The sequence below is a fragment of the Cupressus sempervirens genome, chromosome 3, assembly GCF_028749045.1.
Source record: "Cupressus sempervirens isolate cs-2001-9-10 chromosome 3, ASM2874904v1, whole genome shotgun sequence".
Taxonomy (NCBI): domain Eukaryota; kingdom Viridiplantae; phylum Streptophyta; class Pinopsida; order Cupressales; family Cupressaceae; genus Cupressus; species Cupressus sempervirens.
This window is the reverse complement of record NC_143120.1, coordinates 313,871,686-313,885,621: the sequence shown is the minus strand read 5'-3', so window position 1 is coordinate 313,885,621 and position 13,936 is coordinate 313,871,686. Positions and strand designations below refer to the sequence as shown.

Below are 13,936 nucleotides of genomic sequence, written 5' to 3'. Positions count from 1 at the left end.
ATACTACAGGGAAAGGACAATCTCAAATGGTTAATACTACCAAGGGGATGAATCCACAAGATGCTATAGGTAAGGGTAAGGCTCAAATGCAGGATAAGGATGGATTTACCCCTGTTCGCCCTCGAGCTAAGGGACGTGGTCAAAAGAGGCCTTTGAAAGAAAGATTATCTGATTCAGGTTTTAACCGCTTTGAGGTGCTGGATAGTATGGTTCTAGAGGAGGGTATTCCTCCTCCTATCTCTTCTGATCCAATTTGCCTAGATGAGAGATCTGTTCCTAATGATGCTTGTGGGGCATCTCAAGTTGTAGTATATCAGAACTGTGAGGTTCATGTAGCTCCTGTGACAGAGGCTCTGGTGACTCCTGCAGTGTTGGAAGATAATGATGTTGTTTTGGCTGACTTGGTTAAGGATGTGCTACCATCAGGTAAGGGCAAGGGATCTCCTCTCCCCTTGGGGTTGCTGCCTCGACCCTTTAAGCGGGCTTCTTCTACTCCCCCTCTAAGGAGTGGGCGCAAAACAGACCAAGAGAAGATTAAACTCACAGGAGATATATTGATTGAGTCTGGTTCAGTGAAACCTTTGGATTCTCATTTTCCCAATTCTACCCAATGATGATTATTCTCTCATGGAATGTAAGGGGGTTGAATAGCATCCCTAGACAAAAGGCTATTCATAACTTGGTGGTTGATCATAGTCTTGATGTTTTTTGTATCCAAGAGACTAAGCTCTCTGTGGAGTCTATGGTCCAACATGCCTCTAGTATTTGGTCTCGTGGCCAATGCCAGTGTGTTGGGGCAACAGGCAGTGCTGGTGGTTTAGCTATATTTTGGGATCCTCAAAAAATTTCTCCTCTTGGCTGGATGTCTTCTCACTTAGCTCTCTCTATGGTAGCTTCTGCTCTAGACTTCGGAGAGGTAATCATGGTTACTAATGTGTATGCACCTGTTGATCTTGTGGGAAAGGAGGAACTTTGGGAACATATTCAATATGTTAGAAATTTTCATCCTTATCATCCTTGGGTGTTAGTAGGGGACTTCAATTCAGTTTTAAGTCTGGAAGAGAAGCATGGTGGTTTGGCTAGATTGGGGCCTTCTTCTGCTCTTCTTCAGAAACGCATATCTCTTTTGCATCTCTCTGATGTTAAGCCTTCTAATGGCCTCTATACCTGGAATAATCGCAGGACTGGTGTTGCTGCTATCTCAGAACGTCTGGATAGATTTCTTGTTTCTTGCTTTTGGATTAGTGGCACTCTTACTATCTCTTCAGAAATCCTTGATTGGAGGGGTTCAGATCATTGGCCAATCAAATTTTTTTCTATAGGGGCTTATGTTCCGAAGCATCCTCCTTTTAAGTTCCAGTTGATGTGGCTTCGTGACTCCTCTCTTCATGATTTTGTTTTTTGTTGGTGGAAAGATGGTGCTCCTACATATGGTACTGCAATGTTCTCATTTTCTAAAAGGCTTCAATATGTTAAAAGGAAGCTCAAGATATGGAATAGGGAATGCTTTGGGAACCTTCACTTTATGAAGAGGCTTGCTCAAGAAAATCTTGATGTCATCACAAGGGAGATTAGAGATCGAGTTTTCTCAGAGGATCTTGTCCAGGCTGAATCCCTTGCTTCTAGAGCTCTAGAAGAATGGGAACTTCGAGAGGAAATTTTTTGGAAGCAAAAGGCTCGAGTTGATTGGCTCCAGGAAGGTGATCGAAACACTGCCTTTTTCCATAAAATAGTGCAATCTCGCCAGAATCAGAGCACTATCTCTTCTTTGGTTAATTCTCAAGGTATCCAACTGAATTCCTTTCCAGCTTTGTTCTAGGAGGCTATTTTGTACTTCTCTACCCTCTTCTCTGAGGACTCTCCTCCTGCTGATAATGAAGAAAATATTATTTTGTCCTGTATTCCTTCCCTTATCACTCAAGAAATGAATGATTATCTCATGCGTCCTATCTCTTTGGAAGAGCTGGAGGAGGTGGTCTTTGGCATGCCTAAGGAGAAGGCTCCTAGTCCTGATGGCTTTCGGAGGTGGTCTTTGGCATGCCTAAGGAGAAGGCTCCTAGTCCTGATGGCTTTCCAGTTGAATTCTTTCAGGAATTTTGGGACATCATTAATCATGATTTGTTGGAGGTGGTTAAAGAATCCTATGCTAGCAAGCATATGCTTTGAGCTTTGAACTCTACATTCTTGACTCTTATTCCTAAGAGAGAGGGTGCTAATCAATTGGAGTTTTTTAGACCAATTTCCTTATGTAATGTGGTTTACAAAGTTATTACTAAGCTGATTGCTAAGAGACTAAAAAGGTGGCTTCCCATTATTATCTCAGAAGAACAAGGTGGTTTTGTTGCTGGCAGACAAATTTTGGATGGGGTGGTTATTGCTACTGAGGCTATTCACTCTATGGCTACTTCAAGGGAGAGAGCCATGTTTATTAAGCTGGATATGGCTAAGGCCTACGATAGAGTTAAATGGAGCTTCCTAAGGAGTATTATTCTTTCTTTTGGATTTAGCTCTGACTGGGTGAGTTGGATTATGAGTTGTGTTACTTCTGCATCTTTTTCTGTTCTTATTAATGGTCAACCTTCACAACTATTTGGTGCTTCTAGAGGCCTCCGCCAAGGTGACCCTCTCTCCCCATATCTATTCATCATCATGGATGAAGGCTTGGGCAGATTCATTAAGCATCAGGTGTCCCAGAATTCTATTCAAGGCTGGCGGTGGGGTAATGGCTTACCTTCTCTTTCCCATCTTCAATTTGTTGATGATTCTGCTCTTGCCGGTCTTGCTAGGATCAAGGAAGCTGAAGCCTTTCGACATGCTTTGGAGGTTTATTTGGCAGCTTCAGGCCAGAAAGTTAATGAGCACAAATCTTTCATTTACTTTTTTAACACTCCTAATTCTATTCAGCACAGGATTGTTGGTATCCTACGGTTTCAGATAGGTTCACTTCCTTTGACTTATCTTGGCATTCCTATTGCTGTTTCCAGGTAGCCACGTCTCTTCTGGAAAAATTTGATTACCAAGCTTCAGGATAAGGTAAATCATTGGACTCATAGATGGCTTTCTACTGCTGCCCGGGTTACTCTTCTTCAAGCTATTATCCAAGCTATTCCTACTTATAGAAGCATGGTTCATGCTGCACCTATTTACTTTCTCAAGGAGTTTGATTCTCTTTCTCGACAATTCCTTTGGAGTGGTAATTTGCATAGTACTAAATGGAGCTTGGTTAATTGGGCAACTATTTGTAGGCCTAAAAAGGAGGGTGGTCTTGGTCTTCGATCTGCTCTATTGAGTAGTCAAGCTTTGGCTGCTAAACTTTATTGGCGATGGTGCTCTAGACAACATCAACTTTTGGCTCGTATTATCACTCATAAATATTTTCATGGTGCTGATACTTGCTCTGTTTCTGCACTTCCTCTTGAAGGTCGTGGCTCAATGGTTTGGCATACTTTGAAGATAGGTGCGATGTTGGTGAAGAGGGGTCTGTTCTGGATATGTAAAGGAGGTTCTCAGGCTTTGTTTTGGTCTGATGCTTGGGATGGATTCCCTTCCATTTTATCCATATACCCTCATCTTCAGCCTCTTTGTGACTCTTTTCTTGCCGCTGGATGGGATAAAGTGGCTCATTACAAGACTCCTTATCAATTGGGACCTGTTGTTGGTTACAGATGGAAGCATTCCTCTGATTGGCCTCCTGGAGGTACATACATGGATCGTCAGGAGCTTTCTCAAATTTTGGCCTCTAGAGAGTGTTCTTCTTTGCTTGGTCCAGATGTTTTGGCTTGGGGCGGTACCTTGTCTGGTAAATATCATGTCTCTTCTGGGTATCAGGAGATAACTAGACAATTATTTGGGGATGCTGAGGTCCCTTGGTGGAAGCAAGTTTGGAATAAAGTTTCTTGGTCCAAGTGAAATTTTTTCATGTGGCTAGTGGCTCACAACCGTTGTCTTACCTGGGATAATCTTTGTAAACATGGATTTCAGGGCCCCTCTTATTGTGTTTTGTGTGGTAATGGCGAGGAGTCTGTCTCCCATATGTTCTTCCATTGCTCCTATTCTACTCAGATATGGCAACTTTGGTGGAGCGGTTGGGGTTGCTCTTGTCGGCATGCTTCCTCTTTGCCTGAGTTCTAGGCCTGCTTGGGTAGTGCTCCCTCCAAGTCTTCTTCTCTCCATGCTGCTTGGATTGCTGGCCCATCTTTCATGCTTTGGCATATCTGGTTGGAGAGGAATCGTCGCATATTCCAAGATGTTCAGCTTGGTTTTTTGCATCTTTGGTGGAAAATATCACATTCTCTTCAGGAAACTATTCTTGTGAAGTGTGAGCTTGATGGGGGTATGGATCCGGTTGATCTTGCTATCTATAATCGCCTCAATTTTCATTTGCAGGATGGGGTTGCAGCTCATAGGTTTTCTTCTATGTCCAGGCAACTTCACCATCAGAGGAAGGGTTGGGTTAACCGAGATGGGCACTGGACTCCTCCTCCCTGTGGAGTTCTGAAAATTAACACTGATGGTTCTTCCCGTGGGAATCCTAGTTCGGCTGGTATTGGTGGAGTGGCTCATTGTAGTTCTGGGGATGTTAAATTTTTCTTCTCAGTTCATAAGGGTGATTATACTAACAATCTCATGGAAGCTCAAGCTATTTTATATGCTGTGGAATAGTGTTGCTTGCGGGGATGGAGTAAGATTATTTGTGAGTCTGATTCCCAAGTGGTGGTGAACATGCTTTCTTCGCAAGAGCTTGAGGATGTTAGTTGGCAGTTGGCCACTGTTGTTAAGCAAATTCTTTTCTTCTCTTCCTCTTTTCAGTTCATTAGGTTCATGTATATTCCTCATGAATGGAATAGAACTGCTGATTGTTTAGCCAAATGGGCTTCTAGTCATGATCCGGGTTGGAATATTAGGGATAGAGGGCAACTGTCCTTTGAGATGGTGCAAGAATTTGATGATCTTGTTGCTCAGGATCGAGCTCCTTGTTGAGCTCTCCTTGTTGTATTCCTTTCTGTCTTAATAAATTTTTACCCCTCTTTTTGCAATTTTAGTTAATTTTAATAAAAGATGTGATTGCAATATTCAACTTTCTAATTTTGGAAATAAAATTCTTTTTCTCCAATTTAATAATTTCAACTATCTAATTTTAAAGCTAAAAATATTAGTCAAAAAATTGTAATAATAAAGAAAGTGTTCTTGAAATCATCATTTATAGTTAGTCATTTTATGAAAACTGTAACATTTTTGGAGCTCAATGTTAAAATCTTTGTCACTAATGGCAACAATTAAAGCCTCATTCATGGTAGAATAGATAGAAGTTTTGCTGAAAACACTCTTCTTCGGCCATTGTTTTTTTTCTTTATGATTGTCTATTTCATGCCTAAACTTGAAGGATTTATCTACTAAGGTTTTATGTTCATGCAAAGAAGTTTTATGTAATATATATCAAAATATATGATATTCACACATAGTTTTATAACTACTAAATTAAAATATAATTTCATATAATTATCTGATGGATGAAAAAGACTATTTGAAAAAAATAAATAATTTATATATACTTTTCTATTGAAAAATTTAACAAAATCATAAATTAAATATAAAAAAGTTGTTTTCAAAATGATCAGTAACATGACAAAAGACATATATTGACTCTATTTTTATTTGTTAAAAAATAAAAGTTATCAAAATATTAATAGTATGAATCTTAATATAATCATTGTATTAAGTTTTATGAATCTTTCTCAAAGATAAATTTATTTAATATCTTTATTTAATAATAAATAAATAAATAATATCATAAACACATTAAAAAATTTAATAATTTAACGAACCCTTTGAAGTGTGAAGAGTAGATATTGAAAAAAATGAAGTTAAGTAGATAATAAAAAGTTATTTACCAAATGTATGTTCTTTACTTTCAATTAATATAACCAAGGCTCAAGCCATTTAATTTTAATAAAAAGAATTGGAAAAAAAGTTATTCACCAAATAGAAGTTTTTTTTTAAAGTAGAGAATGAAGGAAATGGAAAATAAGAAAAAATTATTGCTTTTTTTGTTTTGTTTTGTTTTGTAAGTATTCATTTACTAATTATTCGAATGAGATTTTTAGATAGAATAATACAGGGAAAAATAATGCACATAGTGAAGTTAACAGAGGAGGAAAAAGAATATGATTATATATATATATATATATATATATATATATATATATATATATATATATATATATATATATATATATATATATATATATATATATATATATATATATATATATATATATATATATATATATATATATATATATATTGATTATAAACTTATATTTGTTAAAGTCATACTATAACAAATAATAAGTAGAATTTAAATTTAAATTTTTTAATTTTTTTTCCCAATATTTGAAAGTCTACCTTCAAGTATCATAGAATCTATTCATGTTAGACATCTTCTATTTTTTATAATCAAATAAGTGTGAGAAACTCAAATCAAATGAAAAGATATTGCTAAGATTAAATAATAAATAAATACAATCATAACTGTAGTTTTAAAAATTAATATGAAAATGAGATTCATATATTTATGTTTTAAGAATTTATCTTAAAATTAGTAATAAAATGATCAAATTTTGAATATATAATAAATATTTTTTAATAAAAAAATATTAACTTAATCTATCTTTGAACCATGTCAATTATTTTTAAAAATATTTTATATTACCAAAAGCATCATCTTAAGATAATATATTTTGTATTACCAAAAAAATCATCTTAATAGAATAAATGGGAAATTAGACAATAATGTAGAGAATTCTAGATATTGACAATACGCGTCCATCTAAAATGATATTGTTTATGATAGTTATCCACTCTGACATTAAAATTGAATTTCTTTTAAATGAATAATATTCATTTCTTCGAACAATATTACTTTACCTATTCTTTATTGATTGCTATAGTTGCCTACTCGTTAACACAAAGAGTGGACTAGCAGTGGGAGTGAGTAGCAAAGGCATCTTGACAATAGTGCTCTTCACTAGCGGTGCCCAATTTTGTCAACATATATTCAATTTGTTGTATGCTTCATTTGGGTTTCCCCACTTCTACAAGTGCTCAGAGGAATAATGTCCTCTACACCCATCATGATTTACCCGTGACTTTGACAAATTCCCTAGTGGAAGAGAGGAAGGCACTATTCATCCCAACCGAAAAATTTATTTACTGAATTTTTTCATGAAGAAACTCTAGATGGCTCTAAAGAGTTTGTTCCTCAAAGCCAATGATCCCCACTACTTTTCTCTTCTTTGACATAGACACATTAGAGAGTGACAACTATGAGAAGAAGCTTTTCAAAGTATTTTACCCTACTAATGGATTGATATGCCAATTTTTTTTGAAATTTGGAATTAGAGATTATGTCTACCCAAAAATAGTTTCTATTGCATCATTGTTTAGTGTTAATCGTATCAGCAAGCTTTGTCTTGGTTAGATGCCGACTGAACACATGCATGGAGAAATCTAGAACTAAGAAAATTCCAAAAATTCATTTTCCTGATTTCTATGAAAAGAAAAATTATCCTCCAGCAAAATTACTATCAGCTAATCACAAAAAAGGAATTTGAATTTTCAAAATTAATTTAAAAATAAAATCCATTATAAACTTTAGAATTGTACTAGTTTTGATAGTAAAAATTAATTGTTTAGAGTCTATCAGGATTAGTTCCTGCCTATATACATAGGTAGGGACTAATAATATAATTGTATCATTGAAATGGTTTATTGGCTTATTTAAGTATATTTTATGTTTTAGTTTATTAGTTAAAATTATTTTAGATTTTAATTTATTTTATGTATGTATGTATGTTAAAAATAAGTATTTTCAAGATGATTATTTAAAAATATTTACAAAAAAATTAATACTAAATATTCGTGCAAAAAATAGATTTACAAATAATTTTTAACTGAATATAAATTTTAAAAAGTAGAAGATATTCTCCATAGCAAGCCAAATTAGGTGATATTGCTATAAATTCAACTATATAGCTTTTTAGGTAAACCCATATTTCATGACTAGTGGTTCATAAGAATCAATCTTTGAAGAATGGGGCCTTGGTGGGAGGTCAACCATCCCATTATTACTTCAACTCAAGGGTACTAAGTAAGCATAGAGTATCTTTTGTAAATTGAAATATGTTTCATAAATAAAAATGAAGAGTATATTTAATATATAATATATTAATGTAGGAGTGTTCCAACAACACCACTAATATATGTTACAATTGTGTTTGATACAAAGTGAAATATATTATACATGTCATAAAATTGAATTTCTCTTTTCAAAAAGGTAGAATTGATGTAAAATAAAATGAAAAAATAGAGTTGACATTTGTAACTATATTTTGTTAGGATGTAAAATTAATGAGAGACATTTCTTAGGATTAATATCATTTCTTTATAAGATAAAATGTTAAAGTTGACGTGCAAATAAAATAAATGATTATAGATGATACATGTAACTATATTTAATTATTATGAAAATATTATGAAAAGAAAACACTTTTAAATGTGAAGTTGAGAAAGAGAGATTTAAATTGACATAAAATAAATTATATCTTATGATAATGATAATATAACTAAAAGACAAAAACTTTTTGATGAATTAGGCATTAGCATTAATTTAAAGGATTAATAAATAATTCAAACGAATAAATGAAGGATATAAAATCACAACATGACAAGTCACATGAGAAAAGTTGAGAAAGACAAAGTATCAAAAACCTGGGCATAACCCTGAAGGAGAATCAAAAGGTGGAAGATCTAGACCATCCTTCTTCCTGCATACATCAATGGGGTCAACCACCTATCTTTATTTTTTCTTCTTCACTGTCCTTCCTAGGAAAATAAATTTTCAAGGGAAAGATGAGGGAGACAGTTGGAAAAGGATTGCCACCAACTATCTTTGCCAAGTCTTGACTAACTTGATCTGCTAGGAGTAGATGCAATTGTGCCAATAGAGGGCCACCTAGAAGTAGAGCTAGGTCACAAGGTGACAAAGCTAAAAGATGATGTGGGATATATCTTCCCTTACCAAAATTTTGGAGAGGGTCCTTGGAACACAATATATGAGAATGGCATGCAGAGGAGCTAGGAATACAACATTGGCATAGGGAAGAGAAGGATTGTTGAATGTAGAAACATCTAACATAACTCTAATAACCATAGAAGGTGCATTTAACTCTTGCAAGTGGGAAACTTCAATAAGCACTTTACTATCTTGTATCCAAATATGTAACACCACACTCTTAGATATAAAATCTTTAGCATATAATGAAACATGAATATAAATAAAGCAATGAGGAATCAACACATCATTTATGTCCTTCCATAGACTAAATAGAATTTCCATTATGAAAGCATGTTGTGTTTGTGTAAACTTGAAAGAAAATGTAGGTGAATCTTCTAGCAAGATCACATGCCAAGAGGACGGAACCAGTTGGAAGGGTAAAAAAAAGTCATGAATCCATGCCCACAAGTTTTGGGCTCTTTGACAATAGCGAAAGAAAACAACTTTCAAAATGTAAAGTTGAGAAAAAGGGACTGAAATTGTTATAAATTAAACTATGAATCCTTTGAAAGTGAAAGTAAGGCCATTTTCATAAGCATTATGAAGCCTTTGAAAGTGAAAGTAAGATCATTTTAGTAATCATTCAATGGATATATTCGGATCAAAGAAATTCTCAAATGTATCACCAATTTTAAGGTACGATAAAATTTGACGAATGTTAAATGAAATATTATTTTTCTTTGTGATTTTTAAATCAAGAGGCTTTCTATAGTGGCAACAATCTTCAATGTAAACATTTTCCATTTTGAAAAAAATTTGACATTCATTTACATGTCAGAAAAATAAAATAGAAATAAACTAAATATAATTATAATTAAAATCGTGAAAATTATAGAGAGGAAATGGAAGTAAAAATGAGGCAGATCAAGAGTCTCGAATCATTTCCTCACGCCTCTTAGACTCACATAAATATGTTATGAGAAAATAGGTGCCTTGAGAAGGATATCTCTCGACTTATTTTATATTAAAATATATATATATAAGCTAGTTGTAATTTATCTAATTTCTATTAAGGAGATTAAAATAATATATTAATGAAAATAGTTATGAAGCATTTTCCATGTTGTTGAAGCTTCTAATATATCTACATTTAAAAAAAGTCTATGTAAAGAAGTCACTTTCAAAATGCCTATTTGAAATTTAATTTATTAGTGACATAAAATTGATTCATTTAAACAAGTAATCTCTCGCTATCTTATACATTAGATTTTTTATAAATGTGTAGTTGAAAAAAATAAAATTATATTTTATTTTTATTTTAAAAAGTAAATAATAATACAAGAAAAATAGTATTTATTAGAAAATAAACAAAGAATGTAATTTTAGATATATATTAACTATCAAATACTTGATTCTTTAAATAAAATTAGATTTAATCAAAATTTTAAATACAATATTCAAATTTTGAAATATTACATATTTTGTGAATGTTAATTGAATTTAATTTTCATTATAACTTAAAGTTATTCATTTTCTCTTAGTAAAATGAAAATAATTAATTTGATTTAACATTTTGATTATTTAATTTTTTAATATAAGACATTAAAAATATCATTTATTACATTAAATCTTAAATAAAATATATAATAAAATGAGATATCTTTCAAAGAAATTCTTATACTAAAATACTCTATCAAATGCCCCCCTGGAAAAGGGAATCCTAGATATGAAATTGTGTTCTTTGTATTTCCGAGTGTTTTAAAAAAAAGTGTAAGAACATATACTTTTACAATTTCACAGTTTCCTTGTTGAAGAAATAGTACAAAATACAAATTGATTTCCGCTTTTGATAAGGAAATCAAGGAGAATCCTCAACCTTTTGAATATTTTGTGTTTAATGCTGCTTCAAAACCGTAGTTTGCTGCAGCTTCCAAAATAATTTTTTTCACTGCTTCGCTTTCCATTTCTGCCCCAATTTTATTCATCTACACAACCAAAAACAAAATCCAAACCGTAAGAAACTCACGAATAGCCCGTCAAATTAAAGTTAATTTAAGATACCTCAAGATTTTCTGTACATTAATAACGGCTGTCTTGATAATCTGGCCGTCAAATGACGTGAGATTTGCATTCTGAAAATTCAGGTGAAGGGATTCAAGAGCTTTCGTCAGATCAATAAGCACGCCTGGCCCTTTCTTGCAGTAGATCCGAATATGAAATATGTTCTCCTCCACCTTGGCGACATCCAGCTGAAATCGTACATATTATAGACAGAATTCTTAAGATAATGCAGTGGTAACGGATAATTTTGTTCATCGAAGGACGGCAGTAAGAAAAATGAGAAATAAAATGTCGGAAAAAAGGAAAGTTTGCTTACTCCCAGAATTATTTTCCGGCCTGGTTTGCTTAGGGGGCTACTAGTGCTACTCATTTCAAAAGAGGCAAATTCAAGATCAACATCAGTTACCACAGAATTTCCGTCAACAAAGGGAGAATCTTTGTGCGTTACGTCAGATTCAACCTGTGTGATCTCGGCCTGAACGTCCTTCACTTGTTTCTGCAAGTCCTGAATATAGCTGATTGCGTCGCCTACTATGGACGCCTTATCCATCTAAGCACAAAAATCACAAACTGTGAATTAGATCTCTCGATTTGATATTTTCCAAAATTTCCAAAATGAATGCAACAAAATAAATCTGTAAAGCCAAAAAATTGTATTTTAACTTTTAAGATTTAAAATAATTCTTTGTGAAAACGAGTACATCAAAATTATTTATAAAGCTTTCGGATAAAACTGTATTTAATCCTTTACATTTGACATCATTCTTTCTTGCGCCCCTGTATATCAAGCAGGTTTATAGACGTAGCAGGTACTCATTACTTGTCCTCTATAATTTTGTTAAAATGTGTGATAAAGGTAAGTAGAAATCTTTCAATAAGTTTGTCTTTGCAAAATATTTAGATCAAAGAGCGCAGTTCAATTTGTTATGTGAAATCTGTCAGCTGCATCTGACTGAATCATCTATCAAGATACAAAACCACTGAACGTATCATATAAAGAAATATTCTGAGATTCTAATCTAAGTTTTAGACAACAGATGAACAAAATGAGTGAGAATATTAAAATCTCAATCTATAGAACTAAACATAATTGTCCTAAAACTCTGAAAAATTCAAAATTTACTAGACTGTGAAAACCTATGGCCTCCAATGAAATACCTTGGTGATTTTAGGAACAAGAGATCGCAGAGCGTAAAGCCGTTCGTTCAAACGGCCGCGTCGGCTTCTCTCGGAGATCAATGTTCTGCAATCGGAAGAACGCGGATCAGCAGACTGATTCGATTTAACGGATCCTTTGTCTTCGGCCTCGTTCAAATTCTCCGTGTCCTCGGAAGAATATCCACACTTGACTCCATCTCCACTGCTTTTACCTTCCCGAGGACTCGAGCCGAAGATATCATAGGCCTGCTCGGAGAGGCTTTCAATGGCGGTGGCCTCAAGATTCGGCATTGCAGGCAAGTCTTGAGAAGTCCACAAGTTGTCTGTGGCAAAAGAGTTCCAACCATGCTTTGCGACACAGTCGAGATCTGTGAACAGAAGTCCGCTATCTTCTTCCATGGATTCCACCATGCTATTGAATTCCAGAAATGAGTTATTTTTTTCTCCTGATCTGTGAGATTCCATTGAAATGATTGTGAAAATGGACTGAGACGTAGGCTTTCCTTTGAGATGTGAATACAACTCAACAAGAAAATAATTTGCTGCTTTGTCCACCGATTTGTCCGCTTTTTATCATGTGATTTGTGCATAAACAATTCAAGAAATTTGTCATTGGACGTAGTGGGATGAAGCATCCTTTTCCTCTGCAACTAATTTATATTTGTTTAAATTAAATTCTCGCTTCAACTTGTCTTAATTTAAATTGATTTCACATCCTTCCGATATTCTCGTAATTTATAATAGGCCCATTTTTATCCTAACTTTGGTTCCTTGCGACTTGAAAACGAAGTGAGTTTGAAAATTGTAAGATTGTATTGTTTTGTTTATAATTGTTCCACCCGTCCCTCCCACGCAGCCGTAAATAGGAACAGTAAATATATATAATGACAAGTTAGCTGTGTGTATATATTATATTTAAATTAATAAATTTAGCATCAATATTTTCATTACATAACGCATCATTATATTATATTATTATATTGATATAGATTTCAACAACAGCGTTCTACAAAATTGTTTAGTTTAATTTAAATGTCATTGTTAATTGTCATTATGTAAACATTTTTTCAAGTTTTGGTTGTTGGCAACATGTATTGTGTGCAATTAATTAATTATTAATTTAATCTATTTTTATTAAGTTTAGATGTTTTACTTCAATGTAATAGACTTATAATTCAATGCTTTATAATAATAAGAATATAATGAACTATATAATTTTTTTCCTAATTTACAAATATTTCTAATTTTTGTTATTAGAAATATTTGAATCATTGTATTTTAGGCTCCTATTATTATTATATTTAAATTAATGACAACATAGCTAGTGTATGTATTATATTTAATGGCAAGATATTATTATATTTAATGACAAGATAGTTGCATGTATATATTATATTTAAATTAATAAATTTAACATCAATATTTTCATCACATAACACTTCATTATATTATATTATTATATTGATACAAATTTCAACAACAGCTTTCCAAATATTTCCACAGCTTTCCACATATTTGTTTAGTCATTGTTAATTGTCATTATTTAAATAGTTTTCAACTTTTTGTTGTTGGCAACACGTATTGTGTGCAATTAATTAATTATTAATTTAATCATTTTTTATTAAGTTTGGATATTTTACTTCAATCTAGTGGACTTATAAT

At 33.1% G+C, this 13,936-nt stretch overlaps 1 protein-coding gene across 1 annotated transcript; it reads right to left on the bottom strand.

Annotated features, from left to right (window-relative positions):
* Positions 1–10,778: 10,778 nt before the first annotated feature.
* On the bottom strand, positions 10,779–12,984 carry LOC149566245 (transcription factor bHLH35-like). Its single transcript, XM_089817368.1, has 4 exons — positions 12,275–12,984; positions 11,433–11,666; positions 11,134–11,304; positions 10,779–11,040 (listed from the first exon to the last, which is right to left on the bottom strand). The coding sequence occupies exons 1-4, from the start codon at positions 12,737–12,739 to the stop codon at positions 10,927–10,929; spliced, it is 984 nt and encodes a 327-aa protein (XP_089673494.1). The 5' UTR covers positions 12,740–12,984; the 3' UTR covers positions 10,779–10,926.
* Between the last annotated feature and the right edge of the window lie 952 nt (positions 12,985–13,936).